This window comes from Pelophylax lessonae (genome assembly GCF_965119305.1).
Source record: "Pelophylax lessonae genome assembly, chromosome: 9".
Taxonomy (NCBI): Eukaryota; Metazoa; Chordata; class Amphibia; order Anura; family Ranidae; genus Pelophylax; species Pelophylax lessonae.
This window is the reverse complement of record NC_138776.1, coordinates 183,664,451-183,683,802: the sequence shown is the minus strand read 5'-3', so window position 1 is coordinate 183,683,802 and position 19,352 is coordinate 183,664,451. Positions and strand designations below refer to the sequence as shown.

Here is a 19,352-nt window from a genome sequence, read left to right as displayed (position 1 = left end):
TCTCAGAGCTCCCTGAGCAAAGAGCTGGTGACTATTGGTCAGCAGCTCTCTGCTCTGCCTCCCCCTCTCCCCGCTCTCAGTGGAGCGATGGGCTGTGGAGGGGGCGGAAGCGGTCGGCTCAGGCTCTCAGGAGCTGAGCCTGGACTAGCTCTGGGACTTCAGCAGACAGCAGGCTTCAGTTTCGCTTGTGGACTTCAGCTGAAAACAGGAACAAACTGCACTCCTGTGATCCACAGAAGTACAGCCAAACAAGCTTTGGCTGTACTTCTCCTTTAAAACCTAACTCATTTTTGGTTGCCCTGTGAATAACACTTTCAGTCCTTAGGTGGCTACCTTCACTCACTGCACTGTATCGCAGAAGGGAGCAATAGATATTACCAAGGCTGCTCCCCTGATATATGTTCTACAAACAGGGAGAAGGAAGGGGTAGGGGGAATTAGTGACTGACAAGTACAACACATTTCAATAAGATCCGCAGGTAATTTCCCTACGTGCTGAAAATGTTCTTCACCTGAAATAAATAAAATGAATGCCATATCTAAGCACAAGTAAGCATTATACTTATATTTTGTTTTAGAGTTTAGCTTAACCACTTCCATACAGAGCAGTTAGACCCCCTTCCTTCCCAGACCAATTTTCAGCTTTCAGCACTCTCACACTTTAAATGACAATTGCACAGTCATGCTACACTGTAACCAAACAAAATTTTTATCATTTTTTTCACACAAATAGAGCTTTCTTTTGGTGGTATTTGATCACAACTGGGTTTTTTTTTTCTTCGTGATATAAGCAAAAAAAGAGCAAAAATTTTGAAAAAAAAAAAAATACTTTTTTTTAGTTTCTATTATACAATTTTGCAAAAAATTATTTTTTCTTCATACATTTGGGCCAAAATTTATACTGCTACATATCTCTGGTAAAATTAACCCAAATTAGTGTATATTATTTAGTCTGTGTGAAAGTTATTGAGTCTAGAAGCTATGGTACCAATTACTGAAAATTGATCACACCAGATGTACTGATGGCCTATCTCCTTTCTTGAGGCCCTGAAATGTCAGGACAGTACAAATACCCCCCAAATGACCCCTTTTTGTAAAGTAGACAGTCCAAGGTATTTAGTAAGAGGCATGGTGAGTTTTTTGAAGTTATAATTTTTTCCCACAATTCTTGGGAATATTAAGAAAAAAATGTTTTTTTCTTTTTTTTCCCAAAACGTTGTCAATTTATAAGCTATTTCTAACACATAGCATGTACACAGCAAAAATGACACCCCAAAATTCATTCTGCTACTCCTTCTGAATATGGTGATACCACATGTGTGAGACTTTTACACAGCCTGGCCACAAAAAGAGACTCCACGTCCAAGTAGCACCATAAGGCATTTTAGGAGCATAAATACACATAAAACTTTCTTACTACCTATCACACTTTTCAAGGCCCTAGAGCACCAATACAATGGAAAAGTCCACAAAATGACCCCATTTTGGAAAGCAAACACTCCAACGTATATATTCTATGAGGCATTATGGGTCCTTTGAACATGTCATTTTTTTCCACAAGTTTTTGGAAAATGTGGGAAAAAAATAAAAACTTTTTTTTTTTTTTTTTTTTACACAAAGTTGTCAATTTATAGGATATTCCTAACACATAGCATGTACACAGCAAAAATGACACCCCAAAATACATTCTGCCACTCCTCCTGAGCATGGCAATACCACATGTGTGAGACTTTTTCACAGCCTAGCCATATAGAGGGGCCCAACATCCAAGGAGCATCATCATGCATCCTAGCCACTTGCCTAGGCCTATTTTTGACATTTGGTATTTACAAGCTAAAATCAGTTGTTTTGCTAGAAAACTGCTTAGAACCCCCCAAACATTATATATTTTTTTTAGCAGAGACCCTAGAGATTAAAATGGAGATTATTGCAATATTTTTTATCACACCGTATTTGCGCAGCGGTCTTCCAAACGCAATTTTTTTGGAAAAAATTCACATTTTTAATTAAAAAATAAGAAACCAGTAAAGTTAGCCCAATTTTGTTTCCATAATGTGAAAGATAATGTTACGCCGAGTAAATAGATACCCAACATGTCATGTTTCAAAATTGCGCACGCTCACGGAATGGCGACAAACTTTGGTACTTAAAAATCCCCATAGGCGACAATTTAAAAATTTCTACAGGTTGCCATCTTTGAGTTACAGAGGAGGTCTAGGGCTCAAATTATTCCCCTTGCTCTAACGATTGCGGCGATACCTCACATGTGTGGTTTGAACACCGTTTACATATGTGGGCGGGGTTTCCGTATGCGTCGCTTCTGCGCGCGAGCTAACGGGGACAGGGCGCTTTAATTTTTTTTTTTTTTACTATTTATTTTATTTATTATTTTTTATTTTTACACCGTTTAACAAAAAAAAAAAAAAAAAAAAGGACCTTTAAACCGGTTGCTAGGCAACATTTTCCGTAGCTCCGGTCCTCCAAGACCATAGAGTCAAGTGAGGGCAAGCTTGCCCTCACTCGACATCCTGTCTGTGAGGATCCAGGACGGGATCATTTTCCCCGCTGCCGGCGGGTCCGGTAAGCGGGGAAAAGGACCGGACAAGGCGGGAGGGGGGGGGGGCACCTCTTCCGCCATCCCGGAAGGGTGATCCCACAGCGAATCCGCCGCTGGGACCACCCTTATCGGAAAGCCAACCGTCCACCGTTTAAAAAAATACCAGGGTTATGGCAGCTATCTGCTGCCATAACACCGGTATTTAGGTTTAAACGGAGGACGTATATAAACCCTTTTGGACTTGGACATGGTGGCTGTATGAAGGGTGACAGGTACTCTGGTACTTTGTTGGGCAGGTTACAGGCAGGTGACAGGTACTCTGGTACTGATGAGCAGGTGGCAGGTACTCGGGTACTCCGATAGGCAGGTGACAGGTACTCGGGTACTCTGATGGGCAGGTGACAGGTACTGATGAGTAGTACTGATACTGATAGGTGATACTGTACTGATGGGTACTGATGATCAGTACTGATACGTGATAGGTACTGATGAGTACTTATGGGTACTGATGAGCAGGCGGCAAGTACTCGGGTACTTCAGGCGTCAGGTACTCTGATGAGCAGGTGGAAGGTACTCGGGGAGTATCCGTCATCAGAGTATCCGAGTATCCGTCATCAGAGTACCCGAGTACCCGTCATCAGAGTACCCGAGTACCCGTCATCAGAGTACCCGATGGGCTGGTGACAGGTACTCGGGTACTTTGATGGGCTAGTGACAGGTGCTCTTTATTGGGGGGGGGGGGGGGCAATCAGTGTGTTTAGCGTGCACTGTAATCGGTAACTAGCTGTTACCACACTCTCTTCCTCACACAGGATCAGTGTGTGAGGAGGAGAACACGTTGACAGCTAGTTACCGTGTTCTCTGTTGACATTTGTGACCGGCTGTGATTGAACACAGCCGGTCACGTGGTAAAGAGCCAATTTCATTGGCTCTTTACCTAGATCGGGGATCGACTCTGTCCGAGGGACGGCTGTGTCTGTGTGATTGACACAGCCGATCACATGGTAAACAGCCAATTTCTATTGGCTGTTTACCTTGATCAGGGATGGGCTATGTCCGAGGGACGAGCCTCATCCCTGATCACTGCGCGCCCCCGGGGGCGCGCAGTAGCAGCTAGAGCGGGCGGACGTCATATGACGGCGGCCCGGATCCGTACAACCACTATGCCGACGTCATATTACTATGACTCGGTATGGAAGTGGTTAAACTTAAAGTTTGGGGAGAAAAAAAAAAAAAAAAACAGGTCTGCTCTTTACTTAGTGCAGCACCACCTAGTAAAAAATCTGACTTAAAAACAATAAAAGCCAAAACATTAGGAAAAAAAAAAAAAAAAAAAAAAAATTACTTATACCTTACACCAGGCATGTCCAAAGTCCGGCCCGCAGGCCAAATGCGCCCCCCGGGCTGCTTTAATACGGCCCACAGGTAATTTGGAAAAATACATTGGCATCATTTATTACTTTTTTTGCTGCCATCATTAATCATTATCAGTGGGTTCATATAGCACTTATATGTGGTTAACCCTTGTGTGACTGATTAGGGAGCACGCATGCTCCGGATTGAGATGAATACATGGTAAAATTTCAGTTAACGTCAGTTGGTCTAAATCAATTATCAATATATTTGAACACAACATGTATACTTGGTGTTATGTTCCTGCTCATATTTTTTTAAACTTAAAAGTTGACAGACAACCTTTATTACCAATAATATGTAATGTACTTTACAATGTTCCTGACATATATTTCAGCTTCCTGGATTTTTGTTTCATCTGGCCTTCAGATATGAAAGGCAGAGTGATTTAACACCTGTTTAGATTTGTCATCCATGTGATGAAAGGAAAAGTATGCAGTTTGCAATAAACTTTGCATAAAATAGTTAGTTTGTATTTAATTTGAATGGTCCAAAGAATGTCAGGTAAAATGGTCGGCCCTCACGCATGTTCACTTCATCAAATCTGGCCCTCTTTGAAAAAAGTTTGGACACCCCTGCCTTACACCATAAACCTGGTTTTATTGGTTGAGCCAGATGGACTTGTGTCTTTTTTCAACCTAATTATGTAACTATGCAAGATCCTGAGAAAAAAAAAAAAAAACTGTGGTTTCCAAAATGTGTAGGAATGGCTTCTGCACAGTATTCTCATGGTATTTGGAATCCTTACCATTCCCAGGATCACATGAGAAGCTGGGATCTGAAGTGAGTTTTTTCCTATTTTCTTCTATTTCATTTGTTTCTAATGGTGAACTTTTTTAGACAAATAAACCAGAAAATAAATGCAATTAATTCATTAAGTCTCACCTGTAAAATTCCAATGACCGCTTTAAAGTATCCTACATGGAAGCAAGGTAACTCCAAATCTAAGTAACCATAGTGACCCAAACAATCTGCCAAGTTTTTCCCACAAGTCTGGCAAGGTCGGTCCTTCTCACTTGTACCCTAAATATACAAAATTCAAAGTTAGAAGTCTAATTTATATATTTGTTTAGCTTTAAAGCTGAACTCATTGCAAACTCATTTAACCTGTCAAAAGATTTGCATTAATTCCTGATCTTTACACAGCCCCATCACACAGCACAGCCAGCCTAGAAATTCGACTTCGCTCTACTGCAGTTCAGTAATTCAAGTAGGTCTGGGTCTTGTCTCCCCCCTCCTGTGATAGGACAAAAAGGAGAAGACGCAGGTTGAAGAGCTCATCTGTAATCACTCTTTTCTTGTCAGCATGTTCTTGGTTGGCACATGAGCACTGCAGCATAACAGGTTGGTTGCTTGTGTTGCTTTTCCCTCTTCTGCTCTGAGCTGTGCTGTCAATGGGAGTGCAATATGCAGATACCAGCCAAATTTAGGTACTAAGGCTAGTTTTTTAACCACTTTACCCCCAGCCCTATTTCGGACACTTTTTGTTCACAAGTTAAAACCAGTATTTTTTCCTAGAAAACTACTTAGAACCCCCAAACATTATATATATTTTTTTAGCAAAGACTCTGGAGAATAAAATGTCGGTCATTGCAAAATTGTTTGTCACGCGGTATTTGCGCAGCGGTCTTTAAAACGCCATTTTTTTGGAAAAAAATTGAAAAATCACATTTCACTGCATTTAAAAAATACTAAACAGTAAAGTTAGCCCATTTTTTTTGTATATTGTGAAAGATGTCACGCCGAGTAAATGGATACCAAACATGTTACGGTTTAAAATTGCGCCCCCCCGTGGGATGGCGACAATCTACGGTCAATAGAGATCTCAATCTGCGACGCTTTAAATTTATTTAACGGTTACCAGTTTAGAGTTAGAGTGTAGCTCTTTTTTTTAAATTATTGCCCGCGCTCCGGCGATCGCGGCGATACCTCACATGTGTGGTTTGAACAGCGATTTCATTTGCGGCTCGACTTGCGTATACGTTTTTTTTTGTGCGCGAGCTAACGGTGACGGGGGCGGCTAAATTTATTTATTTTTTTCCTATTTATTTTTTCTTTTTTTTTTAAAAAAAAAAAATCTGATCACTTTTATTGCTGTCACAAGCAATGTAAACATCCCTTGTGACACCAATATGTAGTGACAGGTACACTTTATGGAGGGATCGAGGGTCTAAAAGACCCTCGACCCCTCCACTACACTTCCCTGTATGCAAAACGCCGAAAACGGCATTTTTGCATACAGCCGTTTTTTTAAATCTGCCGCCTTTTGCAGCACAGTAACCCGGATGTGACGTCATGGACGCCGCCTCCGGGTTACGTCATCGGAGACCCGATCAATGCCGTTTCCGGCATTCATCGGGACTCCATCCAGCCGGCGGACGCGCCGGCTGGGTGCTCGGGGCTCCCGGTGGGAAGGGAGCCCCGAGCAAAACCACGGAAGGCGGCGGGAGGGGGGGGGGGACGTCCCCTCCCGCCCCCCCGGGTAACGATCGAGCGGCTCCTGAGCCGCATCGATCGTTACCGACGGAAAGCCGACCGTCGGCTTCAAACAACGGTACCGGGATGATGCCTCTGGCTGGTCGTTAAGTGGTTAAAAAAATACATATTAACTGATTTTTTTATTTAACACATAACTGCATGATGTATGTTAATATCTGCCTGGAGCTCAGCTTTTAACCAATAATTTAAAATGAAGGCATCATCATCATGTCAATCTTCCAAACCGAGCACAGATCTCATCGGTAACATGGGATATTGCTAGTTTGTATACAGTGGGTACAGAAAAGAATAAGCCGCTTTAAAATAATCACATTTTGTTACGCTGCCACGGTGACAGACATGAAGACAGACAGTTTTTTTTTTTTATCAGCTGCATTTACTCAGTGCAACATACAACATCCAAATGAAGGATATAACACCAACATGTTAGAAAAAAAAAAAAAAAAAAAATCAAACAATCACTGAGTTGGAAAAAGGATCACCCCTATGTGTCAGTATTTTGTTCAGCCACCTTTTGCTTTATTTACAGCCTTTAGTCTGTTGGGATATGTCTCTACTAACTTTGCACATCTAGGAGTTTACAATATTTGCCCACTCTTCTTTGCAAAACTACTCAAGTTCAGTTAAATTTGATGGTGACCGTTTGTGGACTGCAGTCTTCAAGACAAATTTTCAATGGGTTTTAAATCTAGACTTTGACTAGGCCATGCAAGGACATTCACATTTTTCTCCTTTATCCACTGTGTGTTTTGGGTCATTGCCATGTTGGAAGGTAAAGCCTAGTACACACGCAACGATTATCGGCCGACCGATCGTCCGTCTTTTGTCCAGAGTTGTGTTTTGTTGGTTGGAATGTGCCTAGACTGCACACTAATTTTCTCGCCCAACAAAATTCTACTTCAGAAGTGATGTCATGTGTTGGTTTGCTTTCTTTGTGTTCTTTCTTCTCTGAGCATGCCCAGACTTGCTCATTAGATTTTTCCCTGTCGAAATCTGTACTGACTGCACGAAAATCGGCCGTGTTTTGACGGCGGACAAAAATTTTATAGCCTGCACACCAGATTTTTTTCGGCCGAAAAGTCGGAGACGGTTGTCGGAAGCATCATACTAACAAGCCAAAAATTGGCAGATCGGTCGTCGGACGAAAATTCCCTGCCGATTTTCGACGCATGTGTACGAGGCTTTAGCCTTCTTCCCATTGACATCTTTCTGGCAGAAGGCAGCAGATTTCCCTCAAGAAATTGAGGACATTTTACCCCATCCATTTTTCCTTCCATCCTGACAAATGCTCCAGTCCCTGCTGAAGAGAAACACCTCCATAACAGGATATTACCACCTCCATGCTTTACTGTAGGAATGGTGTTATTTGGATGGTGAGCTGTATTGGATTTTAGCCAGACATATCGTTTGGTGTTGATGCTAAATAATTCAATTTTAGTTTTATCTGACCATAACACCTTTTCCCATGTAGCCTTGGAATCTTCGAAGTCCATTTTGGCAAAGCTCAGTAATGACTTTATGTGGCCTTTCTTGAGGAGTGACTTTTCTTGCAACCCTCCCATACAAGGCACATTTGTGGAGAATTTGTGATATGGTTGTCACATGCACACAATGACCACTCTTGGTCTTAAATTCCTGCAACTGTTGTATTTGTCCAAGATGGATATATCCGTACAAGTAACTATATTTAATAACAAAAAACACAGATGTTGCAATCTATATTGACGTACCATGCGATGATCTAGTACTCCATAAGACAAAGGTGTGCGGCTGTTGTCTTGGCTGTACAGGCTCTTGCTTACCACCTGAATGTGTGCCTGCTGTCTCATCTGTTCTGCAGACTTTACCCCAAAACAAATGTGGCTTCTGGAGACCAAAGAGAAAAATAAATCATTCAGTTGATGTCAGTAGCTCAGCCGATACAAATATTGAGGTTGAACAGCTAAAGACTCAGAAGAGAGATATACACAGTATCTCACAAAATTAAGTACACCCCTCACATTTTTGTAAATATTTTATTATATATTTTCATGTGACAACACTGAAGAAATGACCCTTTGCTACAATGTAAAGTAGTGAGTGTACAGCTTGTATAACAGTGTAAATTTGCTGTCTTCTCAAAATATATCAACACACAGCCATTAATGTCTAAACCGCTGGCAAAAAAAGCGAGTACACCACTAAGTAAAAATGTTCAAATTGGGCCCAATTAGCCATTTTCCCTCCCTGGTGTCATGTGACTCGTTAGTTTTACAAGGTCTCAGTTGTAAATGGGGAGCAGGCGTGGTAAATTTGGTGTTATCGCTCTCACTCTCTCATACTGGTCACTGGAAGTTCAACATGGCACCTCATGGAAAAGAACTCTGAGGATCTGAAAAAAAAAAAAAAAAAAAAACAAAAACAAATTGTTGCTCTACATAAAGATGGCCTAGGCTATAAGAAGATTGCCAAGACCCTGAAACTGAGCTGCAGCACAGTGGCCAAGATTATACAGCGGTTTAACAGGACAGGTTCCACTTAGAACAGGCCTCGCTATGGTCGACCAAACAAGTTGAGTGCACATGCTCAACGTCATATCCAGAGACTGTCTTTGGGAAATAGATGAAGGAGTGCTGCCAGCATTGCTGCAGAGGTAAAAGGAGTGGGGGGGTCAGCCTGTAAGTGCTCAGACCATACGCCACACACTGATTCAAATTGGTCTGCATGGCTGTCGTCCTAGAAGGAAGCCTCTTCTAAAGATGATGTACAAGAAAGCCTGCAAACTGAAGACAAGACGACTAAGGACATGGATTACTGGAACCATCTCCTGTGGTCTGATGAGACCAGGATAAACTTATTTGGTTCAGATGGTGTCAAGCGTGTGACAACACTGAAGAAATTACACTTTGCTACAATGTAAGGTAGTGCGGCAACCAGGTAAGTACAAAGACAGTGTGTCTTGCCTACAGTCAAGCATGTTGGTGGAGTGTCATGGTCTGAGGCTGCATGAGTGCTGCTGCCACTGGGGGGCTACAGTTCATTGAGGGAACCATGAATGCCAACATGTACTGTGACATACGGAAGCAGAGCGTGATCTCTCTCTTCGTAGACTGGGCTGCAGGGCAGTATTCCAACATAACGACCCCAAACATACTTCCAAGACAACCACTGCCTTGCTAAAGAAGCTGAGGGTAAAGGTGATGGATTGGCCAAGCATGTCTCCAGACCTAAACCCTATTGAGCATCTGTGGGGCATCCTCAAACAGAAGATAGAGGAGCACAAGGTCTCCAACATTCACAAGCTCTGTGATGTCCTCATGGAGGAGTGGAAGAGGACTCCAGTGGCAACCTGTGAAGCTCTGGTAAACTCCATGCCCAAGAGGGTTAAGGCAGTGCTGGAAAATTATTGTGGCCACACAAAATATTGACACTTTGGGTCCAATTCAGACATTTTCATTAGGGGTGTACTCACTTTTGTTGCCAGCAGTTTAGACATTAATGGCTGTGTGTTGAGGTATTTTGAGGAGGACAGCAAATGTACACTGTTATACAACCCGTACACTCACTACTTTACATTGTAGCAAAATGTTACATAGTTACATAGTTAGTGAGGTTGAAAAAAGACATCCGTCCATCCAGTTCAACCTATGATGTGTGTGTGTGTGTTTGCTGTTAACCGTATATTGTATACCCCTGTATGTTGTGGTCTTTAAGGTGCCCATCTAATAGTTTTTTGAAACTATCAATGCTCCCTGCTGATACGACTGTTTGCAGAAGAGAATTCCACATCCTTACTGCTCTGACAGTGAAGAACCCCCTGCGTATTTTAAAGTTAAACCGCCTTTCCTCTAGTTTTAGTGAGTGGCCACATGTCTTATTGTATGCCCTTTCTCTGAATAGGTTTTTCCATATGCTAGGGTTGCCAGTACAATATTTGTACATTGATATCATATCCCCCCTCAATCGTCTCTTCTCCAGAGAGAATAAGTTCAGTGATTGTAGTCTTTCCTCATAGCGGATGTCCTCCATTCCCCTAATTATTTATGTTGCCCTTCTCTGGACTCTCTCCAGTTCCAGCACATCCTTCCTGAGGACCGGTGCCCAGAACTGGACAGCATACTCCAGATGTGGCCGGACCAGAGTCTTGTAGAGCGGGAGAATAATCTCTTTATTTCTGGAGTGAATCCCCTTTTTTATACATCCCAGTATTCTGTTGGCTTTGCTTGCAGTGGCTTGGCATTGCATGCCACTGCCAAGCCTGTTGTCTACCAGTACCCCCAGGTCCTTTTCCATCCTAGACTCACCCAGAGGTTCACTAATGAGTAGCTTGCTTTCTGGTTTCTGGCACCCAAGTGCATTACTTTACATTTTCTTCAGTGTAATTGCTTCAGTGTTGTCACATGAAAAGATATAATAAAATATTTACAAAAATGTGAGGGGTGTACTCACTTTTGTGAGATACTGTATGTCAGAGAACTACTTTCTCCTGGGGGAAATCAAGAACACCAGAGTTCCTTCCACCCGAAACCTGTAAAGCATATGAGATAGAAGCTGTAACAGCTGGAAGGCAAAACATTTAGAGAGAACTCGTGCCATGAGGTTACCAGAGCATCCACTGCAAATGCTCAATTAACCAGGATCCCTCGTCCTAGAGACAAATCTGTATTCCAGAAGATCCACATCCAGGGTTCCCCACCATTGACAGAGTTCCTTGAACACCTCTAGGTGAAGAACCAATTCCCCGGAGACAGTTGACGGTTGGGAAAATCCACTTGCCAATTTTCCACACCTGGAATGTGGAAGGCGCACAGTACAGGAACATGAAGTTCCACCCAAAAGAGGATGACTCCACTTCTTGCAGGAAATTTATAAAAGTGGACGAGAAGCCACAAGGAGGGTATATCAAGTTTGGGATCATCATTCATCGTTGTAAGAGGACCTCAGCATGGCTGCGTGGTAACGGCATACAAAGAAGAGGAGAAAAAACATACAAGGGGAACAGTAGACAAGTAGAGGGAGGTAGAGAAGATTTATAGCCCAGTGTGGTCAGGGTGAAGTACAGTAAGGGGAAAGGTGTTGGGTATCAGGTTGGGGAGACAAGACCACTTATGTTTTGCTCTTTTAAAGTGGTTGTAAAGGCTAAAGGTTTTTTTTTTTACCCTAATGCAATCTCTGTATTATACTACAACAAAACAGCCCCCCTCCCTAATCATTACCTGAGTTCTGTATCGATCCTGCACTGTGCCCAGTTTCAACTCTTCTCTCTCTGCTCTTACAAGCTTGGTTGAGCCATTGGTTCCTGATACTGTTAATCAAATTATGAGAAGAGGGAGCGTGGAGGGGTTTTGGGGCTGAGCCGCACTGTGTGTGTCAACAGATGCAAACAGCCCAGCTCAGAATAGAGCTTGCATGTGCATCCCTATAAGATGTCCCATTGCACATAGTGTGGTAAGTGTGACAGGTTTGTAAATGTGCTTAAACAAAAAAAAAAAAAAAATATATCACTTAAAGTGATTGTAAAGTCTCTTTTTTTTTTCTATTAACCACTTAGGGACCAGGCCTACTTCTGACACAAATCAATATTTTTTGCTAGAAATTTCTTAGAACCCCCAAACATTATACATTTTATATATATATATTTTAGCGGCCGTTGCAATATTTTATGTGACACAGTATTTGCACAGCAGTCTTTCAAGCGCAATTTTTTTGGGAAAAAAATACACTTCACTGCATATTAAAAAAAAAAAAAAAACTAAAAACAGTTAAAGATAGCCCAATGTTGTTGTATGTTGTGAAAGATAATGTCACGTCAAGTAAATAGATACCCAACATGTTACCGTTTAAAATTGTGCACACTAGTGGAATGGTGACAAACGATGGTACTTTAAATTCTCCATAGGTTACGTTTAAAAAATGTTAACGGTTACCAGTTTAGAGCTACAGAGGAGATCTTTTGTTAGAATTATTGCTCTCCCTCTGACGATCGTGGCGATACCCCACATGTGTGATTTAAAGACCGTTTACATTTGCGGGTCCGACTTACATATGCGTTTTCTTTGGTGTTCCTTTAAAAATAAAAATAAAATCTGATCACTTTTATTGCTGTCACAAAGAATGTAAACATCCCTTGTGCCCCGATACTACCTCTTCAAGCCGACATTTAGGTCAGGTTGCGGGAAGTGGTTAAAATAACAAACATATTATACTTACCTCCTCTTAGTTAAATTTTGCACAGAGCAGCCCCGATCCTCCTCTTCTTGGGTCCCTGGCTGGAGCTCCTGGCCCCTCCCTCCTGTTGAGTGCCCCTACAGCAAGCAGCTTGCTTTGGGGGCACCTGAGCCAAGGTCCCCATGTCCATTCAGACACGGAGCTGCCATTCGGCCCCTCCCCCTCTCGGCTGAGTTTGACTGACAGCAGGGGGAGCCAATGGCGCCTCTGTTGTGTCTCAGCCAATCAGGAGAGGGAGTCCCAGATGGATACATCGCTGGATAGATAGGGGTCTCAGGTAAGTATTAGGGGGGCTGCTACACACAGAAGGATTTTTTTTATCTTAATATAAAAAACCTTCTGACTTTACAACCCCTTTAAAGCAAGGGGGATGGGGTACTAAACAAAGCAGCAAGATCAACCCCTTTCATTCACTGAATTTCAGTTCTTTTATTAACGGGGGCAAAGCATCACATGTGGGAAATTTCTTGTGCAATCTGCATGCGAACACAGCTTGCCTAGGACATCCTCTCCTCCAAGTTGACATCAGGGCATCTTGATATTTGCATAACGTCTTCCAAGGGCCAGTCTACTGCTTGCATCAGGGCTGAGGGCTCTAAAGCAGGGTGCCGTGTGTTCAGGAAGATATGTGCAGCACTCTGCTGGCCCCTTCCGCAGACCATGGTATGTCTGCATTGCACAGAGACCCAGCAATCTCATGGGGTTCCCACTTAAGCAAAGTCAGACATCTTCATGTGATTCGCAGCGCACTGCTCTGCAAATCACATGCGATATCTGTGCATTGCAAATTCAGCCATACAGATTGTAAGGCTGAATTCTCATCGCATTCGGAACAAAGTCGCACAGGACCCTTTTTTTGGTCCGCACCAGAATCCGATAGCAGGGTGTTCACACCTATGCGATCCGATTCAGGTCAAAACTGACAGTTCGCACTGCGATATGCAAACTTATCTGGGGGTCTTTAACTTTGTATTGACACCCCTAGCAATTCGCATATGGCAGTGTGAACTGCCTGCAAGTCGAGTGCGATGCGGGAACCTGCAGTGGATTTGCAAGGTTCCCGCATCGCATATGTGTGAACCGGCACTAAATGTAAGAATGGTGACTGCTTAGATCAGCCTTTTCAGGCTCAGGGAACTCCCACAACTAATCAATATATCTACAGACCACTGTCCATTAGTGTGATGGATACTGTATTTGTGGTCCTTTGGAAGACTTGCCCCACCCACCCTTACAAATAATAAAATGATCACCGGTGTCAGTAATTACATATCTAAGAGGCAGAAGTTGCTCATTGTTCAAGTCCTAGCAATCCCTGGAGGAACCCTACGGTCCCACGGAACCCTGGTTGAGAAAGGCTTACTTATAGAAATACAGTGCATTGCGAAAGTATTCAGCCCCCTTGAACTTTTCGACCTTTTGCCACATTCCAGGCTTCAAACATAAAGATATAAAACTGTAATTTTTTGTGAAGAATCAGCAACAAGTGGGACATAATCATGAAGTGGAACAAAATTTATTGGATATTTCAAACTTTGTTAACAAATTAAAAACTGAAAAATTGGGCGTGCAAAATTATTCAGCCCCTTTACTTTCAGTGCAGCAAACTCTCTCCAGAAGTTCAGTGAGGAGCTCTGAATGATCCAATGTTGACCTAAATGACTAATGATGATAAATAGAATCCACCTGTGTGTAATCAAGTCTCCGTACAAATGCACCTGCACTGTGATAGTCTCAGAGGTCCGTTTAAAGCACAGAGAGCATCATGAAGAACAAGGAACACACCAGGCAGGTCCGAGATACTATTGTGGAGAAGCTTAAAGCCGGATTTGGATACAAAAAGATTTCCCAAGCTTTAAGCATCCCAAGGAGCACTGTGCAAGCGATAATATTGAAATGGAAGGAGTATCAGACCACTGCAAATCTATGAAGACCTGGCTGTCCCTCTAAACTTTCAGCTCATACAAGGAGAAGACTGCTCAGAGATGCAGCCAAGAGGCCCATGATCACTCTGGATGAACTGCAGAGATCTACAGCTGAGGTTGGAGACTCTGTCCATAGGACAACAATCAGTCGTATACTGCACAAATCTGGCCTTTATGGAAGAGTGGCAAGAAGAAAGCCATTTCTTAAAGATATCCATAAAAAGTGTTGTTTAAATTTTGCCACAAGCCACCTGGAAGACACCAAACATGTGGAAGAAGGTGCTCTGGTCAGATGTAACCAAAATCAAACTTTTTGGCAACAATGCAAAACGTTATGTTTGGCATAAAAGCAACACAAGCTCATCACCCTGAACACACCATCCCCACTGTCAAACATGGTGGTGGCAGCATCATGGTTTGGGCCTGCTTTTCTTCAGCAGGGACAGGGAAGATGGTTAAAATTGATGGGAAGATGGATGGAGCCAAATACAGGACCATTCTGGAAGAAAACCTGATGGGAGTCTGCAAAAGATCTGAGACTGGGACGGAGATTTGTCTTCCAACAAGACAATGATCCAAAACATAAAGCAAAATCTACAATGGAATGGTTCACAAATAAACATATCCAGGTGTTAGAATGGCCAAGTCAAAGTCCAGACCTGAATCCAATTGAGAATCTGTGGAAAGAACTGAAAACTGCTGTTCACAAACGCTCTCCATCCAACCTCACTGAGCTCGAGCTGTTTTGCAAGGAGGAATGGGAAAAAATTTCAGTCTCTCGATGTGCAAAACTGATAGAGACTTACCCCAAGCGACTTACAGCTGTAATCGCAGCAAAAGGTGGCGCTACAAAGTATTAAAGTGGAGTTCCACCCTAATTTAATACTTGCCTCCATCTTCTCGCTCCGGGTCACCTGAAAAAGAAATGGATAATCGCATATTTTTTTTTTTTTTTTACTTCCCTCTTAGCGAAGAAAATATACTTCCTTCTTCCTCCTTCCTCAGCCGCGGCCCGTCGTCACTTCCTGGCTCTGCAATGATTCCTGGGAGCTGAATGTCATCGCTCCCAGAAATCATTGCGCCTGCACCGGCCCCGACATCAGTTCCGGGTCGCGCGCGTCATCCCCTTCTAAACAGCTTCTGGGCATGCCCAGAAGCTGTGGAGGGATGACGCGCGCGACCCGGAAGTGACGGCGGGGCCGGCGCAGGGCATCGTGGGACCGAAGAAGGCGGAAGAAGACGCCGAAGGGGATCTCGCTGGCTTCAAGCTGCCCACATCTGAGATGGCAGCGCTGGACAAGACGTTTTCAAAGTAGGTATTTGTCCTAACAGGTAAGTGCAACCCGGGACAGATCAGAGGCTAGCCATTGTGGAATGTACTAGCCCTAAATGTCCTGGGGTATTTAAAAAAAAAAAAAAAAAATCCAGGGTGGAACTCCGCTTTAACTTAAGGGGGCTGAATAATATTGCACGCCCAATTTTTCTGTTTTTTTTTTTGTTAAAAAAGTTTGAAATATCCAATAAATTTCCACTTCATGATTGTGTCCCACTTGTTGATTCGTCACAAAAAATTACAGTTTTATATCTTTATGTTTGAAGCCTGAAATGTGGCAAAAGGTTGCAAAGTTCAAGGGGGCCGAATACTTTCGCAATGCACTGTATCTTTGTTTTTTCTTATTCTTTTTTTCGTTTTTTTAAAAACTGTAGACAGAGCACTAAATGGCAATGTTTAAAAATTTGGTTACTGTAGGCCAGGGATATGCAAACTGTGGCCCTCCAGATGTTGCAGAAATACAAGTCCCATGAAGCATAGCAAGACTCTGACAGCCACAAGCATGACACCCAGAGGCAGAGGAATGATGGGACTTGTAGCTTTGCAACAGCTGGAGGGCCACAGTTTGCATATACCTGCTGTAGGCCTTCCCATCTACTTTTCTGAGTCTATGTATAAAAGGTAGGTATATCAGCCTTAAGTTCCCCTTTAACTGTTCCCTAAAACAGGTAAATTCAACTCATGCCATGAATGATGAACGGTCACATTTGCTCTCAATCAAACAATTAAGCCATCAAAAGGCTGGTGTCAAAACTGATCACTCGTGCAGCACCATGGCAACTGAAAATAAAACAGAGGCTAGTAGGTCAGCTTCCTTGGCTGTAAAGTATAGGAGGGTTTAGATCCACTTGAACAAGTTTATCCTCTGGGAGCACCAGGACTATCTAGTGGCAATAAGGTAGTATTTTTTCTGACTGCAGCATTTCAAGAAAATTCTGCATTATTGCCACTAGGTGACACTGATGATACTCAGAAATAAACATATTAAGCAAATTACGGTGAAGATTCATAATGCTTACGCAAATGAATGACACAATCGCACAGCAAATACTTTATGCATAGACCCCAAATTATGAATGGGTTCTCAATCATTATCTATAAACTGCCACCTGATAATTCTCAAGAGACATGGCAATTGCGGAGGTTAGAAAACCTTGTCTGGTCCCTTTTAACTAAAGGCAAAACTTTGTTCATTTTGGGTAGAGTAGGGGAGGATTTTTTTTGCCATCTGTGTCTGATTGGGGAGATTTCCCTTCCTTCCTGCGCCATGGAGAAAGCAGGAAGTGAGAAGAAATCCCAGGGTGTCATCAGGGTCACCAGAATTAGTGTCACTATTGGAAGATTTCCCCTCGGTTACTTTTCTAAAGCCAACCCAAAATTTGTATTTTTTTTTATAACTTTCTCTTTCAATGATAATGGTACAGAGGACAAATAGTGAAGGTTAATGTCCCTACTAGGGGCACAGATGGAAATAAAAACCTGACCAGTGTTCTAATCCCTTTCCACCCTATTGTAAAAAAAAAAAAAAAAAAAAAGTTTTGCCTTTGGTTATACTTTACCCACTTGCCGATCTCCCGTGGCAGTTTTACTACAGCAGGCTGGTTCGCTGCACGAAATCACATAGCCCTACGTCGGTCGTGCGCGAAGTGCTGAGGGCACGCTCTCGCCCCCACTGGTCAGCCGGGATGCCGATGCATGGGGCCGGCAGCCACGATTGCCGCCAGGCACCCGCGATCGCTCCCTGCTGAGAGAGACGTTACCCTAATGCAGTGCCGTGTCGTAAAAAATGGCCTTGTCATTAAGGAGGCAAATCCTTCTGGTCCAGAATTGGTCAATTACAAATTCATACAAGCTAGTTACCACTGGCCACTCCTCGCCTACAAACTGGTCTTCAGTCAGATCTGTGTCTGCACATCCAATCACCTCTTGGACCTTCCTGTATAACCGTATACAACACAACTAGGCTTGAAGCAGACTCTTCTAGGTAATGCACAAATGTGTTTTCAAAATCATTCCATGCCTTTGAACATCTATAGCCGAAAGTTTTTCAGTTTTGAACAGGGAATTGTTAGAGCCACTGTCAGGTTTTTATTGAGGTCTGTACCCCTACCTGTGACAGCAGAGATTGGATGTGAGGGTGGAATATCACTACTGGAACAGGAATAGCCCTGACCACCTTAAGTACCCAGCCTTTTTATGAAAATGTGTTGTTTACAGTTAAAATTAGTATTTCTATTTGCTAGAATATTACTTAGAACCCCTAAACATTATATATATATATATATATATATATATTGTAGTAAAGACCCCGGAGAACAAAATGGCATTGCAATTTTTTATCACGATTTTTATGCAGCTGTTTTAAACGCAATATTTCTGGAATGCTTTATTAGAGCCGGTTCACACTACCGCGACCAGAAAGTCGCCCCATGAAGGAGCGACTTTTTAGCGTGACTTGGAAGAGACTTGGAAGAGACTTAAATGATAGGTGACTTTGTCTGTGGGGAATGCCTGGCTAATCTTTTTCTTCTTCCTGGAAAGTCTGATAACAAGTCGCTTGAAAATAGATAAGGATCCGACTTAGAGGCGACTTCCATTGAAGTCTATGTGCACAAGTCAGATCACAAGTCGCCTTGAAGTAGTACAGGAACCTTTTCTGAAGTCAGAGAAACTTCAGTAGTGCATATTAAGACGGCTCTCATTCATTTACATTGAATTTGTGATGACAAGAGATTTGGGGCGACTTTAGGGCACACAAGTCGTGTCCCAAGTCGGAGTAGTGTGAACCGCCTCTTAAAGCTTCAAAAAAAGCACAAATAAAAACACATGAAAAAAAGCATGTTGAAGTGGTAGGCGCTTTGTGTGTTGCAGTCGCAGCAAGTGTAAACAAGCCCTGAGGGCTCATTTACACTTGCTTCAACTTCAATAAACATTTAAGTGCCTATCGCTTCAACATGCTTTTTTAGTGCGTTTTTGATGCTTCTGTGGTGCTTTTTTGAAGCTTTAATGAAGTTTGGCAGATGCCCTGTGTGTATGTTGATATCTCATACATGCAATTTCTCCAAAACAAAGCGAGGCTAAAGCTGATGTGAAGTTGAAAAAAAGCCTCAAAAGCTGCAGGAGCGTCAGGTGACCTTTGTCATAGACTTCTATGGAGGCTTTGAAGAACCACTAAAGTGATATGGGGTATAATTTTTCAAGCGAAGCTGAAGCTAAGCAAACACAAGGTGTAAACAGGACTGTAAGCCAACAATTTTATTTAGTGACAGGAGCTTTCACAGGGGTTGAGAGAGCTTTAACAAAGCATGTCCAAAGCCATGTTTTGAAGCAAGTGTAAACAAGCCCTTACAGTGGAACTTTAGGTGACTGTAAAGTCTTGTGGGTTTTTTTTTTTTTGTTAAATAAACATATTATACTTA

At 42.6% G+C, this 19,352-nt stretch overlaps 1 protein-coding gene across 2 annotated transcripts in view; it reads right to left on the bottom strand.

Annotated features, from left to right (window-relative positions):
- Window positions 1-19,352, bottom strand: part of POLR3A (RNA polymerase III subunit A) — a 138,507-nt gene that overhangs the window by 116,083 nt on the left and 3,072 nt on the right. For both annotated transcript variants that reach the window (XM_082266796.1, XM_082266797.1), the window contains exons 2-3: window positions 8,199-8,334; window positions 4,855-4,992 (exon numbers count right to left, since the gene is read on the bottom strand). In XM_082266796.1, the coding sequence (XP_082122922.1) occupies window positions 4,855-4,992; window positions 8,199-8,334 (274 nt within the window). The remainder of the gene's footprint in view (window positions 1-4,854; window positions 4,993-8,198; window positions 8,335-19,352) is intronic.